At 34.2% G+C, this 17,643-nt stretch overlaps 1 protein-coding gene across 2 annotated transcripts in view; it reads left to right on the top strand.

Moving 5' to 3' along the window:
* OLFM3 (olfactomedin 3) overlaps nucleotides 1-17,139 on the top strand; it is a 173,271-nt gene extending 156,132 nt beyond the window's left edge. For both annotated transcript variants that reach the window (XM_010950459.3, XM_010950458.3), the window contains exons 5-6: nucleotides 13,043-13,149; nucleotides 14,254-17,139. In XM_010950459.3, coding sequence (XP_010948761.1) covers nucleotides 13,043-13,149; nucleotides 14,254-14,931 — 785 coding nt within the window. In that variant the 3' untranslated portion in view covers nucleotides 14,932-17,139. The remainder of the gene's footprint in view (nucleotides 1-13,042; nucleotides 13,150-14,253) is intronic.
* The last annotated feature ends 504 nt before the right edge of the window (nucleotides 17,140-17,643 follow it).

Below are 17,643 nucleotides of genomic sequence, written 5' to 3'. Positions count from 1 at the left end.
CCTTCTGAACAAGCCGAATATCTGTAAACTGTTTTTCAATTTGAGATTTTCCTTAACTTCTCTTTTCACCCTAAAATCTAATCCAAAGCCTGGTCTTATCAACTTTATCCAAAAACAAACAAACAAAAAAACAAACAAAAACCCCAAATCCATCTATTTTCCTCCGTCTTCATCCCCATTTTTCATTACCTCTCACCTGGCCAATGTGATAACATTCAATTGGTCTCTCTGCCTATACTCGATATCCTCTACAATTAATTTCCTATATTAGCTAGGCTAGTCTTTCTAAAATGTAGCCCACATTCTGTCACTTCCCTACTTTCTTAAAATCCTCCAATAGCTTTCCATCATACTCAGAATAAAATCCAGGTACTCACTCTGATTTTATAAAGCTTCATTCCATTCACCTCTCCAACCTCATCTTCTACTTTTCCAAGTGTGCTCTAGACACACTAGCCTCTTCCACTTTTATTTTGATTTCTCTTAGTTCACAAAGCATATCCAAATTCAAGGCCTTTCCAAGAACAATAATAATAGCTAACATTTATTAGATAATTAACTGTATACTGAACACTATTTGAAACACTTAGCATGAATTTTTGATTTATTCCTCCCAATACCTTGTGAGTTAGATATTATTACTAGTGTTATCCATGAGACACTGAGAGATTAAAAATTGTATAAGGCCCCTGGTGAGTGAGTGATAGAATCAGGATTCAAACCCAGGAAGCTTTCTTAAACCATGCCTCCAATTAGTTTAAAATGCTGCTATCCTCTAGTTGATCCACTGCTTAAACATCTTTCTCTTCAACTTAATGTGTCCACGGCTGACTCCTTGTCAATTAGATCTCAGATTATGTATCACCTTTTTTGAGAAGTCTTCTCTATTCACCAGTGTAAAGCAACTCCCCTGTCACACCTTACCAAATTGCCAGATATTTAAATATTTGCATGAAATTTATTCCTACCTGATATATTTAGCTTCTCTGCTTATTTAAAGTTCATTCAAATTATTTTCTCTCTCTTCTCAGCAAAATGTAATCTTCACCAGAACAGAGGTGTCATGTCTTACTCATAATTGTAATTCTAGTACCAAGAACAGTGTTTGATGCTCGTTAAATCTTGGATGAATGAATAAATGAGTGAGTGAATGAAACACTTCTGTCTGAAGAGCACATCCAAACTCCCTTCTTTTAGCACCCAAGTTTGTGCTTTCTGAGGTAGAATTGACTAGAATAAGAATCAAAATACCCCCACCAAATAAGGCAGATGGTAAAAGAGTTCATTAGCCAATAGGCCACTCCATCATGATCATCCAAAGTGGAAGAATTTTATGCAAAGCACTTTATCCATGACTCAGTATAGAGTAAAGGACATTTCCATACATTATTATCACAGACCTATTTTGGATTTTAAGCAAGTTTATTGACACGGAGTCCAAAATTTTCAGTGCACTACTATTTCAGATTAACAAACTAAAAGGCTCGTTTAAGATATACACAAATATTTATTTTTAAATTGTTAATACTTTGGGTCACTAATTCTTCACTTCAAGTGTGCTTCGGAGAATTATACTACAAAAATTGGTTTACTCAAAGGCTGTGACTTTGGGATAGAATGTTGTGGTGGACTGAGGTCAAATTCAGAGTGGTGCCAGGAAGAAAAATGCTGGTATCGCACATTGTGAGTCACTGGGCTAAGGAGGGATAGCTGATGAGTGATAGACATGGAGGAACAACGGAGAAAGCAATACACATAGAAGAATCAAAGCATAAAAAATGAAAAGTTCGTAAGTGTTCAAAGGATCTTCCCTGGTCAGAGACTAGATATGAGGTATCTTTGTTTGGAACTAGAGCTAACATAGCTTCACATGCATATTTTAAAAATGGTTTATATCTAACTTAAAATCCCATTCAATGAAATATCACAGAGTTAAAGTTTGCAAAATTATATTGATTTACTAGATAGTAGAGATAAGTTTTCTTCACACAGACAACTTACATTAAGACACATGTGCAGGACCAAATCAGTGAGACTTAGTAAGAAATGTTACTGCATTAAACTTGTCATTTCTAGACTCTCACATTCATTTTTTATAGAAAATGAAACATGGGAGATCAGCTGAACTTGCTTGTTTCTTTCTATGTGTGACAATTTCTGGGCATATTTTGTAGAAGAGCAGAGGTAAATGTGGCTTAAAATGAGATACACTTCACATTACCTAGAAAGTGCTATTACACATTTCAGCACTCAGGGCTGGATTTCTATAATTTTTATTTAATATCAACAGATATTCAATGCTTTCAATGTTACATCATTTTCTTCTCAATATAAATTTGGTCTGAAATAATTTCTTCACTTAACTTTCCTTGCCAGTTAATTCAAAAGAAGAAAAAGAAGAAAAGAAATAGGAAGGATAAGCATAAGCAATTGTACTTTGAGAAGCTACAACTGACGAACCTATTTTGTCTCCGTTTGCCTTATAACCACAGTACCTAGCATAGTCCTGGGTACATGATGAGTTCTCAGTAAATGGTTATTAAATGAATACATTAATTATTTTACATTTAAATCTTTACCATTTTACCCTCTGCAATGTTTCAGAGAAAAAGCCTACTGCTGCAAAAGAGAAAGCAAAGTCATTTTTAATTTAGGTGTCAGAAGCTTTTAACACCTGGTGTAATTTCTGTCTTAACTCTTGGTCTAAACAGTTCATAAGGCTGAGCAGCATCTCTTTCCCAGATGGAGCACTGGGTTAGAGCCAACCACCACAGAAGCCAACATGCACTGTCACTTTCTGGAAATGCTGATTCATGAGACTCACAGCATGATTCTTAGTCCCAAAGACAGTTCTTACGCAGGTTCTACTAATCCTTATCACTCAGTTCATATTAAAGTCATATCTAAAGAAACTGAATCCAGAGGACCATTAAACCCAGAAAACAATCAGCAACTGAACTATGTATACAACTGAGCTTTGTGTCTTCTTGCTTTGTCCAAACTATGCTTCAGTCTTCAGGCAACAGAGATTACCTATAGCAAAGAGACCAATTTTGCTGATAAGGTAGGTTAAAAACCTCAGTTTGAAATTTAATTTTACAGTTTGACCATCTAAAATGTTAAATCAAACTTTGTAACTATAAATCTCTATTCACTTTCAGTATCAAAACCACCTGAGGTCAATAAATTTCTTACTGATTGTGTTTCCATTTGGCTATTTCCTCTGGGTGTAAAGATTTTGTGAGGATGAACATTCTACTATGTTTATATTTTGTATTTGGAATATTATATTGATTTATATCCAGAACAAATTTGAATTGACTCCTGAGAGTCTATGTACCTTTTTTTTCAGATGATTATGAAAGATCACCTTTAAAAAGGTATTTTTCAAGAAATTTTAATTTTGCCTCCTGGTCTTCAAGAAGAGCATATTTTTCCAAGATCATAATCACTTATTATTTTGAAATAAAATATACAATATTTCTACTTGAATCACATGACTAGCATCTTTTAGTAGAGCTCCTATACGTGTACTAACCAATGTAATCACTTATTGGCTTTTCTTAATATCTATATGAAGTAACTGAAAAAAATGTCGCAATTCAGAATTAGGATAGATCCTAATTCTTTTAAGGTTAAGAGTTAAAGAGAGATTGACATGCCAATTGTAAGATAAAGCTGATAGTTTAAAGAACACAATTTCAATCTAGTCCTTACAGGACTGAAACCAAATTAAAAAGCAGAATAGCTTTTCACAGCTTCCAATTCTGGAGACTATTTACATCCTCCATTTCCACCTACTTCCTAGACCTGCAAGAAAGAACGGCAAATAAAAACCTGGAAATGATTTTTCAATAAGCAGTACAGAAATGTGATTTTTGCTTTTTAAATTTCATGCCTGCTTTTTTCAGCTATTCTAATTTTTAAAATTATAATTAAATATTGTATGTGCATGGCTAGAAAATTATATGCTGAGAATAAAAATGATTTATAATAAAAAGTAACACTCTCCTCCAGCTCAGCTCTCCAGAGGTAATCACATTTATGCTTAATTTTAGGGCTACAGGGAGTTAAATGTAGGGCTTCTGGTGGTTAATACGTTTTTTCCACTTTGGGGGGAGTTATCAATTTTGGACTTATTTACTGATTTTCCATTCTGCAAAGAGAGGACTTAGATCACCTAACTAAAACCACTTCTTTGTTGTCTTTCCATAGTATGCTTCTATAACTATTCACAGTACAATTCTTATCAAGTCTGCAAATTCAAGACTTATACTTAAATATTATTTTTCATCAACTCTAGGAAAACTCTCCTGACATCATATTTTTAAATTTTTAAACTCAAAGAAGCTACACTTCTATCTTCCATTTCTTCTTCCAATTTTTAATTTTCTCACAGTGCGAACTTTACCTATTCTCCTGTTATCATGGTTGTAAACACTTTGTCTTTTCTATAATTACAGAACAGATGAAATATCCTTTAAGTATTCTGTTTAACTTATAGAATCAGTTCATGGGCTGATTCTACAAGTTAAACCTAAGTATTTACAATACTATCACAATGCTTATGCTGTTCTTTGGGAGCTAAGTGGTGAACATCAGTGTCTAATTCCAGTGACACATCAGTGCTATCTAAAGTGGAATATTACTAGAGTTAATTTCAACTAAATTCTCCTTTCATGTACCTCAATAAATGCCTTCACCACACCCAGTTTGTTGTTTTTTTTTTCCCCTAGAAGGTCTCATACAGTATTTCTGTAGATAATTTCTCCTATTTCTGACACCTCCCTTCGGGAGACTCCGTCCACTCTGGATTAATGGCTCTGAAGGCCTACTGCACAGCTGTTATTGTGAAATAAGAAATCATTATTGTCCTGATTTCATGCCTTGTCCTGTCTTGGCTTACTTGCTTATTTTGCTGCAATATAACCTCAAGTAACTTTTAAGAAAGAGTGCATTGTAGGTGAACTTTGGAAAGTTTGCATGTCAGAAAATACCCTTACTCCATCTTTCTCTGATTTTTCTTCTTAAATACAAAGGCACTGACTACTATCTTCAATCATCCAGTATTGATGAAAAGTCCAGAGCCAGTCTAATTCTTATTTGTTTGCATGTGATCAGGTCACACATTTTCTCTGAAAAGATTCAATTTCTTTGCTTTATTCAGTATCTTCTAAATTTTACAGTAATTTTTAGGAGTAAATCTTTTTTCATTTATTATGGTGTAGGCTTTTATTCTAATATTTAGGTTTTGCAATTGGGGAAATACTCCGTTTAATTTCTTTGAAAATTTTCTCTACTTTTTCTCTCTCCTCTCATTCTAGAAACTTGCTTTTCAGATGTTGGAGCATCTGGATTGATCCTATATGTATCCATATATTTTCTTATTTTAAATTTTATCTTTTTCTTTAAATTTTGGGGATAGCTCTTGTTACCTTCTAACTTATTTTGAAATGAAATCATATTTTTTTAATTTCCAGTAGCTCTTTTTTCTTTTCATAGTACACAGTCTACAATATACAAGTCTCTTTAAAGACACTGGAATTTCTTCTGCTTTCTGAATTATCTGTTTATGGTAGTCTGGTTTTTCTGCACATTTATTTTGGTCATTCTTATTCTAAGCTTTTAGAAAATATACTTTAATCCTTGGTTATCAACTGATTTTCAAAGATTTGAATAATAAATCTGCTTGGAAACTGTGTGTGTTTGTGTAGGAAGTGACATTTCATTCCATGGTGAGTGGGCAAGGAGACTACCAATGTCAGAATCCAAAAGCCTTTGTTCTGAAGCTCCAGTCTCTTCATCTGTTGCCCTTGCCCTAAGTCTTGTCAGGTGATTAACACAGTTCTGTAGATTTTTTAACTACTTTCTGGGGTTCTGTATCAAGGATGAACGAAGGATTAATTGCTCTTAAGCAGTTAAATGGTGTTCCTGTTTTCAGGGCCCTATTCCACGTGTAAAATCCTTTAAACCTATGTTTCTCAATTCCTTGTCTTTTTTTAAATTTTTGTTATACCAGTTCCAGGTGTACGGCATTATAATTCAACATCTCTATATACTACAAAGTAATACCACCATAAGTCTAGTTACCATCTGTCACCATAGAGCTGACACTGACTCCCTTCACTCATTTCTCCCATCCCTCAACCCCTTCCCCTCTGGTAAACACTACCTGATCTCTGTATCTATCAGTTTGTTTTGGTTTTATTTTGTTTGTTCATTTGTTTTCATTTTTAGATTCCACATGAGTGAAATCATATAGTCTTTCTCTGTCTGAATTTTTTTACTTAGTATAATGCCTTCAGGGTCTATCCATGATGTCACAAATGGCAGGATTTTTTTTTTATGGCTACACAGTATTCCACTGTGTATATATACCATATCTGCTTTATCCATTCACCCATAAATGGACAATTTTTTTTCATATACTGGAATATTGTACTGCAATGAACCTAGAAGTGCATATATCTTTTCAAATTAGTGTTTTCATGTTCTTTGGATAAATAGCTAGATGTAAAATAGCTGGGTCATATGAGCATTCTATTCTTGTATTTTTGAGGAATCGCCATACTATTTTCCATAGTGGCTGTACCAATTTACTTACGCCAACAGTGTTAAGAGTTCCCTTACCTCCATATTCTCTCCAACATTAGTTATTTCTTGTTTTTTCAATCATAATCATTCAAAGAGATATAAGGTGGTACCTCAATGTGGCTTTCATGTGCATTTCCCTAATAACTAATGATGCTGAACATTTTGTCATATGCCTAGCAGGCATCTATATTTCTTCTTTGGAAAATGGTCTATTCAGATCCTTTGCCCATTTTTTAACCAGGTTGTTTTTTCTTTACGTGTTGAGTTGTATGAATTCTTCATGTGTTTTGGATATTAACCTCTTATCAGATAGATAATTTGCAAATATCTTCTTCCATTCAGTAGGTTGCCTTTTGGTTTTGATGGTTTCCATGCTTTGCAGAAGCTTTTTAGTGTGATGTAGTCTCACTTATTTTTGCTTTGGTTTGCCTTGCATTTGGAATCAGATCCACAAAAACAGTCAGACTGATATCAATGAGGTTACCACCTATGATTTTCCCTAGAATTTCATGGTTCCAAGTCTTACATTTAAATCTTCAAATCATTTAATTTTTGTGTATGGTGTAAGATACTGGTCTAGTTTCATTCTCCTGCATGTAGTTGTCCAGTTTTCCCAATACCATTTATTGAAGAGACTGTTTTTTCCTCCATTGTATGTTCTTCACTACTTTGCTGTAAATTGTCCCTGTATGTGTGAGTTTACTTCTGAGCTCTCAATTCTGTTCCACTGATCTATACGTTTTGTGCCAATACCATAATGTTTTGATTACAATAGTTTTATAGTACAGTGTGAAAGTGTGATGCCTCCATTTTTATTCTCTCTCAAGATTGTTTTGGCTATTGGGGATCTTTTTGGTTCCATACAAATTTTAGAATTATTTGTCCTAGTTCTATGAAATATTCCATTGGAATTTCAATACGGAACTGCACTGAATCTGTAGATTGCTTTGGTAATACAGATATTTTAACAATATTAATTCTTCCAATCTATGAAAATGAAATGTCTTTCCATTTGAGTCTTCTTAAATTTATTTCAACAGTGTCTTATGGTTTTCAGCATACAGATCTTTCATTCCTTTGGTTAAGTTTATTTCTAGGTATTTTATTCTTTCAGATGCAAATGTAAAAGTGGTATCTTTCTTGATTTTTTTAACATTTCTTATTGATTTATAATCATTTTACAATGTTGTGTCAAATTCCAGTGTTCAGCACAATTTTTCAGTCATTCATGGACATATACACACTCATTGCCACATTTTTTTCTCTGTGAGTTATCATAACATTTTGTGTATATTTCCCTGTGCTATACAGTGTAATCTTGTTTATCTATTCTACAATTTTGAAATCCCAGTCTATCCCTTCTCACCCTCCACCCCCCTGGTAACCACAAGTCTGTATTCTCTGTCTGAGTCTATTTCTGTCCTGTATTTACGCTTTGTTTTTGTTTGCTTGTTTGTTTTTGTTTTTGTTTTTTAGATTCCACATATGAGCGATCTCATATGGTATTTTTCTTTCTCTTTCTGGCTTACTTCACTTAGAATGACATTCTCCAGGAGCATCCATGTTGCTGCTAATGGCATTATGTTGTCGGTTTTTATGGCTGAGTAGTATTCCATTGTATAAATATACCACCTCTTCTTTATCCAGTCACCTGTTGATGGACATTTAGGCTGTTTCCTTGTTTTGGCTATTGTAAATAGTGCTGCTATGAACATTGGGGTGCAGGTGTCATCCTGAAGTAGATTTCCTTCTGGATACAAGCCCAGGAGTGGGATTCCTGGGTCATATGGTAAGTCTATTCCTAGTCTTTTGAGGAATCTCCACACTGTTTTCCATAGTGGCTGCACCAAACTGCATTCCCACCAGCAGTGTAGAAGGGTTCCCCTTTCTCCACAGCCTCTCCAGCATTTGTCATTTGTGGATTTTTGAATGACGGCCATTCTGACTGGTGGGAGGTGATACCTCATTGTAGTTTTGATTTGCATTTCTCTGATAATTAGTGATATTGAGCATTTTTTCATGTGCTTTTTGATCATTTGTATGTCTTCCTTGGAGAATTGCTTGTTTAGGTCTTCTGCCCATTTTTGGATTGGGTTGTTTATTTTTTTCTTATTGAGTCGTATGAGCTGCTTATATATTCTGGAGATCAAGCCTTTGTCGGTTTCACTTGCAAAAATTTTCTCCCATTCCGTAGGTTTTCTTCTTGTTTTACTTCTGGTTTCCTTTGCTGTGCAGAAGCTTGTAAGTTTCATTAGGTCCCATTTGTTTATTCTTGCTTTTATTTCTTCTAGGAGAAAATTTTTGAAATGTATGTCAGATAATGTTTTGCCTATGTTTTCCTCTAGGAGGTTTATTGTATCTTGTCTTATGTTTAAGTCTTTAATCCATTTTGAGTTGATTTTTGTATATGGTGTAAGGGAGTGTTCTAGCTTCATTATTTTACATGCTGCCGTCCAGTTTTCCCAACACCATTTGCTGAAGAGGCTGTCTTTATTCCATTGTATATTCTTGCCTCCTTTGTCGAAGATGAGTTGACCAAAAGTTTGTGGGTTCATTTCTGGGCTGTCTATTCTGTTCCATTGGTCCATATGTCTGTTTTGGTACCAATACCATGCTGTCTTGATGACTGTAGCTCTATAGTATTGTCTGAAGTCTGGGAGAGTTATTCCTCCAGCCTCTTTCTCTTCAGTAATGCTTTGGCAATTCTTGATTTCTTTTTCTAAAATAGTTCATTATTAGCATAAGAAAATGCCACAAGTTTCTCTTTAAAGTTGTATTCTGCAACTTTACTGAATTCATTTATTAGTTCTAACAGGTTTTTTTTTTTTTTTTTGATAGCTTCTTCAGGATTCACCCTATATGGTACCATGTCATCTGAAAACAGTGACAGTTTTACTTCTTTCTTTCTGATTTGGATGCCTTTCATATCTTTTTCTCCCTAACTGCTGTGGCTAGCACTTCCAATACTATGCTGAATAAAAGTGGCAAGAGTGGGCATCCTTGTCTTATTTCTGATCTTAGAGTTTTCAGTTTTTCACATTGAGTCTGGTGTTATAGCTGCAGGTCTGTCATATATGGCCTTTATTATGTGGAGGTACATTCCCTCTATAATCACTTGAGAGTTTTTATCATAAATGGATGTTAAATTTTGTCAGAAGCTTTTTCTGCAACTAATAAAATGATCATGTATGTTTCATGCTTCATTTTGTTAATGTGATGTATCACATTAATTGATCTGTGGATGTAGATCCATCTTTGTGTTCCTGAAATAAGTCCTACTTAATTGTGGCATGTGATCCTTCTAATGTATTACTGAATTCAGTTTGCTAATATTTCATTGAGGATTTCTGCATCAATGTTCACCTAGGATACTGGCCTGTAATCTTTTCTGTGTGCTATCCGTCCAGCTTTGGTATCAGGGCAATGCTAGCTTTGTAAAATGCATTTGGAAGATTCCTCTCTTCTTCAGTTTTTTGGAAGAATTTGACAAGGATAGGTATTAAATCTCCTGTAGAATTTTCCAGTGAAGCTGTTGTTTGTTTGTTGAGAGCTTTTTGATTACTGTTTCAATGTCCATAGCCATGGGCCTAGCCTAACCAAAGCTGCTGCAAAATACTGTGGCTGGCAGAGCTATTGCTTGTCCAGCTGTGAGGCCTAGCCAAGGCACAGGGGTGGGTGGGGGGCCTCAGTGGGACTCACCCACTGGCACTAACAGCTTAGTGGAAGAATTTCAAAATGGTAACCACCAGCACTGGCATTAGCAAGGCACAGTGTGATGGGAAAATTGCCCCTATCAGTGTCTCAGTCCCCAATATCCCAACTGCTTTCTACCTCTACAGAAGATGTTTCAAGATTAGGAAACAGGTCACCTTCACCTGTGGTCCATGTACTTTTCAATCTGGTGTTTTCCACGGGGGATAGGTCAAGTGAGTTGGCATGCAGGCCCTTTGAAAATGGGTTTTCCCTTACCTGCAGTTCTATGATTTTCCTAGACGTATTCCCTACTGGTTCTCAAAATCAGCAGTTTGGGGGGCTTGTCTCAACTGTGCAGGATATGGGGATCGAGGTGCCTGATACGGAGTTCTTACCCCTCAATCCTCAGGGACAAGATCCATTCCTTTGTGGTCCCTCTCTGTTGCAGATTATCATGGCTTCAGTGTGGTTTTTCCCTTGGCAGGAGGCCTCTCTGCCTCTCCTATCCATATCAATGCAATCCTTTTACCCTTTGTTGTGGAGGCTATGTTCATCCAGTTTTCAGATCCCTTTCTGAGGGAATTATTCCATATGTAGTTGTAGACTTGCTGAATCTCTGGGAGGATGCACCGCCATCTTGAACCTTCTTAGGGCCCAAGTCCCTTACTTTTCTTCAAGGCTGAGCAGCTCCATCCTCAGCACTTATCTCCTCTGCATAGACACTTTTGCATCTTATTTCATCCTACACCTCTAATATTACCACTCTATCATCTTCTGCCTTCTGGAAATTTGTTAAAATTTTCTTCTCCATTGATGATTCTTATTCTGTTCTTTTTGCATTTCCCCCCCAATGCTTTACTCCTTTACTATCATTTTAATGAGATCTTGCAAAATAAAAAGAAATGAAAGTGCCATCATCTTAAGCCAGTTACTTTTCATATTCTACCTGACTAATTTTGTTATTTATGATCTGTTCAACAAAAGAATTTGTTATCATGCCTAAGGAAGAAACCACATATTTTATTTCATAGTATTTTTAGGAGGAGGGATGTCTTTCTATGTATTTCAATATACTTGTACTTTAAATTTTCATGCACTTACCATCTGTGAATTTAGAAATATTTATGTAGGCCAGCCATCAATAAACATCATATTACTTTCACTTATTTAGTGTATTCAAATATACTCTGATTCATTCAGAGTGCATTCACTTTTTTCTAGTTCAGATTGATCTGCTTTATTCATATATTGTGCATGTGTTTATACCAAGTTGAGCTAATATAGGCTAAACAGGTTTAACCTGAGATCTTGCTATTTAATACAGATAATGCCAGAAAGTTTCTGAATTATATGCTTGGTTTATCAAGTCTTAGGAGTTTATAAAGTAATTCCTTTATATAAAGTTTATAAAGATGCTATCACATCTAGTTTATTTCACAAAAGAAGAAAAAAATATATTCAGTTTAGGTTTCAAGAAATGCTAGAGATTACTAAATGTATAGTTATCACTGAAGTAATAGTACAAAATATAATGTTATCATTCATCACTTTTCTAACTGCACAGCTTAGTATTTGACCAGTTATAAATTATTCTTATGAGGAACATATAGAGAGAGAAATGAGCCAAAATAAGCCCTAAGCTACAATTAATTTTATCCTTGATTTGCTTTGGGGAATCTGTCTTTCTCTTTCAAACAGGAACCAACAGGAACTATGAAGAAACATATCAATTCCAAGGATAGGCAGAGGAGGACCTAAAACATAAGCCATACAGAACAAAATTTTTAAGTTAAAAAAACAGAAAGAGAAAAAAAAGAGTATAAATGAATAGGAAATAATATTTCCTTGTTTAGACCAAAGGTCAACATTTATAGACATTCAACTGCCTTTCACAACGTGTATAATAAATAACTTAAATTTTGCTGTTAAAAAAATCTCACAAAAAGTCTTGGTTTCCCTTTGATTTAGATTTTGGCAGTTATGAAGTCCAAGCTTTTCCTAAGATCTTATTCATAGTTAGAGTGATAAAAACTATAATCTTTCAAGAAGGCATTAATTTTTCATCATGTATTATACCAACTGATACTCCCCATCTTTCACTGCACGGGACTGCAGGGTGTGAGGGCTTGAGTTTGGGGGGCTTTTTTTTCCTGCACCTTTAGGGCTGCTCTATCAGACCTGCTATCTGTACTAGGCATTAACCCTTCAAAACTCTACCTCTTTTAGGCAGATTGTGATTAATTTTTTATTGTTACAGTCTATAAAGATAACTTTCATAGGAGTTGCTCACCTACCAATACAAACTGAAAATCGGCTTATAGAGTTCTTTCTGTCCTGCATAAGTTGTCCAAAGTTTAAAAGCATGAGGAGGGAGGTTCAGGTGAGTGGGAGCTGATGATCAGGTAAACAGGCCCATGGACAATTTAATTTTTCTAACTTCTTCCCTTAGAAGAAGTAGCTGCTGAATTGGTATAATGATAATAACTTTCCTCATTTCTTTCTTTCCAGATTGTACAAATAATTTCCTGTTTTTAAATTCTACACTTCAGATTTAGAGCACTGAAACAGCAAATACTTATGGTTCAAATTATAGTTAAATGCACAGCATCCAACATGAATGACCATTTATTCAGAATATGTGACATTAATTCTAGTTGCTTTGTTTTAGGATCCCTTTCTTTGCTCTTGGTATAAGTATGTGTGTTGGAATCATTGGCCGTGTTCACCCAACATGTTTATGTTTCTCTAATTTCAGCATGTGGAAAATTGATGAAAATCACAGGCCCAATTACAGTCAAGACATCTGGAACCCGATTTGGTGCTTGGATGACAGATCCTTTAGCATCTGAAAAAAACAACAGAGTATGTTGCTTGCTCAAATGCCTTTGCTTAGAATGATGTTTTATTTATACTTTGCGTCTACTATTCTTTTTTTCCAGGGATATTAGTTTCAACTTGAAAAGCATTACATCATTTACAAACACTTTCAGTTTAATAATATTAACGTATCTACCAATATATGACAAACTTATTTCAGTAAAATGTTCTCCCCTATAATTCATCAGTATAGTGAGTCTAATTTTTATTGGGTTCAGCATGTTTTATGCTTGAAAAGGGCTAATTACAAGTATATAAAATTCTTTGTATATTCCTAAAACTTCCTCCTTAGTGTGAAAAAAAAAAAACACTAAATAAGTAAAGAACTCAAGAGCTCACCAATTCACTAAACAAGCTAAAATATCCCAAGAATCTATAGGTAATTTTAAAGAAAATAGCACTGAAACTTTTGGGGGTTATTTGGCAATGCCTGTATTATGTAAACAATATACTAGAAACTTACCATAGCTCTATTTATGTTCTATTACAGAACTCAATATACATTAGGATTCTCAAGGGTTACATCCAAGCAACATTAGTAACTAAATCAGTAAAATCATTTCATTAAAGGTGGTTGTACCTATAAGATGACCCAATGAACAAGTATTACTAGAAGATTCTGTGGTATCCATAAAGGAAAAATAAGCTGAATGTGTAAAATTAGACCATATATTTTTCAGAGCAAGAGATGGAATAATCAAATTTTTTAAGGCTGATGTTTTTTGCAGTTATCACTGATCAAACTGACCTATCAGGTAAATGAACAAAGTGATGTGATTTGCACTGATACGTGTTTGGTTCACTCAGTGATATGCACTGAATGGTCAAAAATAAAAAACAACAAAAAATAAAAGACAACAAACAAATCAACTTCAAAGCAGTAATCTTAGTTGTTTCCTTTCCACATCAACCATGCCACTATTTCTGCCAAAGCCTGCGGTACTACCACGTTGCAGCAGGTAAGCAGTAAGAGGATGTGGCTTCCAGAGACTGAGAATGACATTAGTATGTGCTGATTATATGTCTTTATTTTGGAATTCTCAAAAAAGTACAGAATTTAGTCACTCTATGTTTTTTTCTTCTTTCCAGGTCTGGTATATGGACAGTTATACTAACAATAAAATTGTCCGTGAGTACAAATCAATTGCAGACTTTGTCAGTGGGGCTGAATCAAGGACATACAATCTCCCTTTCAAATGGGCAGGAACTAACCATGTTGTCTACAATGGCTCACTCTATTTTAACAAGTATCAGAGTAACATCATCATCAAATACAGCTTTGATATGGGGAGAGTGCTTGCCCAACGAAGCCTGGAGTATGCTGGTTTTCACAACGTTTACCCTTACACATGGGGTGGATTCTCTGATATCGACCTAATGGCTGACGAAATTGGGTTGTGGGCTGTGTATGCAACTAACCAGAATGCAGGCAATATTGTCATCAGCCAGCTTAACCAAGATACCTTGGAGGTGATGAAGAGCTGGAGCACTGGCTATCCCAAGAGAAGTGCAGGGGAATCTTTCATGATCTGTGGGACATTGTATGTCACCAACTCCCACTTAACTGGAGCCAAGGTGTATTATTCCTATTCCACCAAAACCTCCACATATGAGTACACGGACATTCCTTTTCACAACCAATACTTTCATATATCCATGCTTGACTACAATGCAAGAGATAGAGCTCTTTATGCCTGGAACAATGGCCACCAGGTCCTGTTCAATGTCACCCTTTTCCACATCATTAAGACCGAGGATGACACATAAGCAAATATAATTTGTTTTCATTGATCTAAAAAGTGTTATTTGTGATAAACTATATAGGACCCTTTCTCTGTTTTTCTTTATTAAAACTTTCATCATTTCTCCAAAGCATTTTATTATAAAGTTGGTGTTTCAAAAAAACAGCTGAGACTGTCTAAATTAGCCTGTTGGAAATAAATCTTAACTCCTAAATTTACAAATTCTATCATGTCCTTGTCATGAAAAGCACTAAAAAGAGCTTAAGTGGCTAAAGTCATAGTTTTACAAAAGATTAATGATCTGCCTTATATTAGAGTCAGAGACTAATGGTGGCTTAAATGCATGAATGTCTTTTTTTTTTTTTTAACTCTGTCATTTTTTACTGTCTTTTGCTCCACATCAGGAAATAATTTTGGTAGAAATTAGGGGAAAAAAGCACTTTCCCCCTATTTATTGCTAAAAAATATTTAAGGATCTTATTTATATGAGAAACTAATATTAATCATTTTGCTGTTAAAAAATTCTCTGATGCGGTGCTGTACAATCATTTTTAAATCTCTTGCTAACATTTTATTGGCAATATGTATTTCTACCATTGTAACCACCATTGTGCAATTGTACATCTTCACTTCTGTGAAAGTAAGTAATATTTTTTATAAAAAACACTGAAGTTTAATCTCAGTAATCATTATGGGTCAACTTTCAGGTGTAGTAAAGAAGGAATTATCTTCCCAGCTTACTTCTTTACATAAACATTATAAACTACAAAGAAAATCAAATCAGATGCTTTACATAGAGTCTTTATTTTACCCCAAGTTTATTGGAACACTAACACTGAATCCTAAAACTGATTCAGGATGAGTTCATTCTGTTCACTCCACTGAAAGCAATCCATACAACTGCTTGAAAGATGAAGCTGAGTCACAAAAAATGGACTTGAGCTAACTCTACGCATTCATTATACAATCAAATTTTGTTCTTTATAAATAAATGTACTAATGTTTTAACTTATATTTTACATACAACTGGCAATAATGTAATTCCTGTGTCAGGACTCTAACAGTACATGAAGCACATATAAAAATTCTTAGAAAGAAAATTTCTGTAATGTCATCTAGACTTATAAACTCTGGAGAGCTATTGGCAAGATTTGTGCAAAAGAAAATTGTGGGAAAGTTTCGGAGTTGTCCGTGTGGTTTAAAATGTGTAAATAACCAATTCAGAAAATGATATAGGAAGGCAACCCCTTGTTATCCTGATTCATTGTGTGTAGAAACAGTATAACCAAAAAAAAAAAAAAAGCTTTAATAGTATTTATGTTAATAACTCCAAAAATATATACTCAATATACATCAAATGTGTCATTGAGTTTGGATGTACTCTCCACATACTAAAAACACTTAAGGCAGTTTTATGGAAACTAGTATGGGTTGGTTTACAATTTTAAAAGTATATTCTAAGATAAATAATATTTAACAAATTGTAAATGTTTAGTTTCACTCATACTTAATATTGTCATTTCCTGTAAAGTAACGATATAATAATTCAGATAAAGCATTGTGTAAAGAAGTAATACTCAAGAGTAATTCATTTCAAATAACACAAGTAAAACATCATTCTCAAATATCTCACTGTCAAAGTTGTAGTATGAAATAACTCAATCTTGAAATTGTTAAAATTTAACAAAGACTTCCTTTTTTTCCTACAAAAACTTAGCATGATTTAATGACCACTCTGGGTCCTTTAGCAATGTTGTTTTCTCTTTTAAATGTTTATGTTAAGTTTTCCTCTGCTTTTGAGTTAGAAAATTAAGGGGACTCACTTGTTATTGTACACACATCACACACACACACACAAATCAGTCAATACTCTGTACATCAAGAGTTTGTATGAAGAAAGAAAATCAATTTCAGAAATGAATGAATTTTTAGTTAATGGCCACTGTAGTGGATATCTGGGTCTTCATTACTTAAAAAAATAATAATGTAATATGGTATCATATGCATTCAAAACCTGGATGATCACAGCTTTTTTGTGAGATGTGCAGCTTGTAAAGCACTTTATTGTTTTCTGTGTAAGATTTCATCATCATATCCAATTTATAGTGTATGTGCTGCTAGAGCAAGCAGTTTTTATTATTGTCACTAGAAGTGGGGATAATATGAGTTTAAAATTGTGATTTGCATTAAACACTTAGTTTAAAAGCATTTTTTCTTAATAAATTATTATCAGTTTGTGCCTGAAATAAACTTACTCTAATTACTGTGTTTTTTAAAAATTTCCAACAAATAATAAATAAATTTTAAGAGGGAAATAATGATCATTTAAAAATCACATGCCTAATCCAATCAGTAAAGAAATTCAAGCACAGAAAGTTTTAATTCTAACTGAACTGTGTAACTGGTTATTTTCTGAATTAACCAGATCATTAACAAACTTCCATGTCATTTAAATAATAATATGATCATGGTCTGATTGTATGACATTTATATTTAAGGTACTTGAATTACAACACTTATTACTTGCACCTGCCCTTATATCTATGCGTTCAGAGAACAATACTGTTTTAGTGCATTATCAATATGCAGAGATAAAAAAAGAAAATAATGGCAAGTGCCTATGTGTAGTATTCCATACTGTAACAAGGTAACGTTCACCATGAAGTCAGAATCTCTGGTTCCTATCACCATACTCGTAGAGTCATTTCATCTTTATAATCCACAGTATTTTCTCTGA

The sequence above is a fragment of the Camelus bactrianus genome, chromosome 9, assembly GCF_048773025.1.
Source record: "Camelus bactrianus isolate YW-2024 breed Bactrian camel chromosome 9, ASM4877302v1, whole genome shotgun sequence".
Taxonomy (NCBI): Eukaryota; Metazoa; Chordata; class Mammalia; order Artiodactyla; family Camelidae; genus Camelus; species Camelus bactrianus.
The sequence above is the reverse complement of the archived record's forward strand: the minus strand, read 5'-3'. Positions and strand labels throughout refer to the sequence as shown.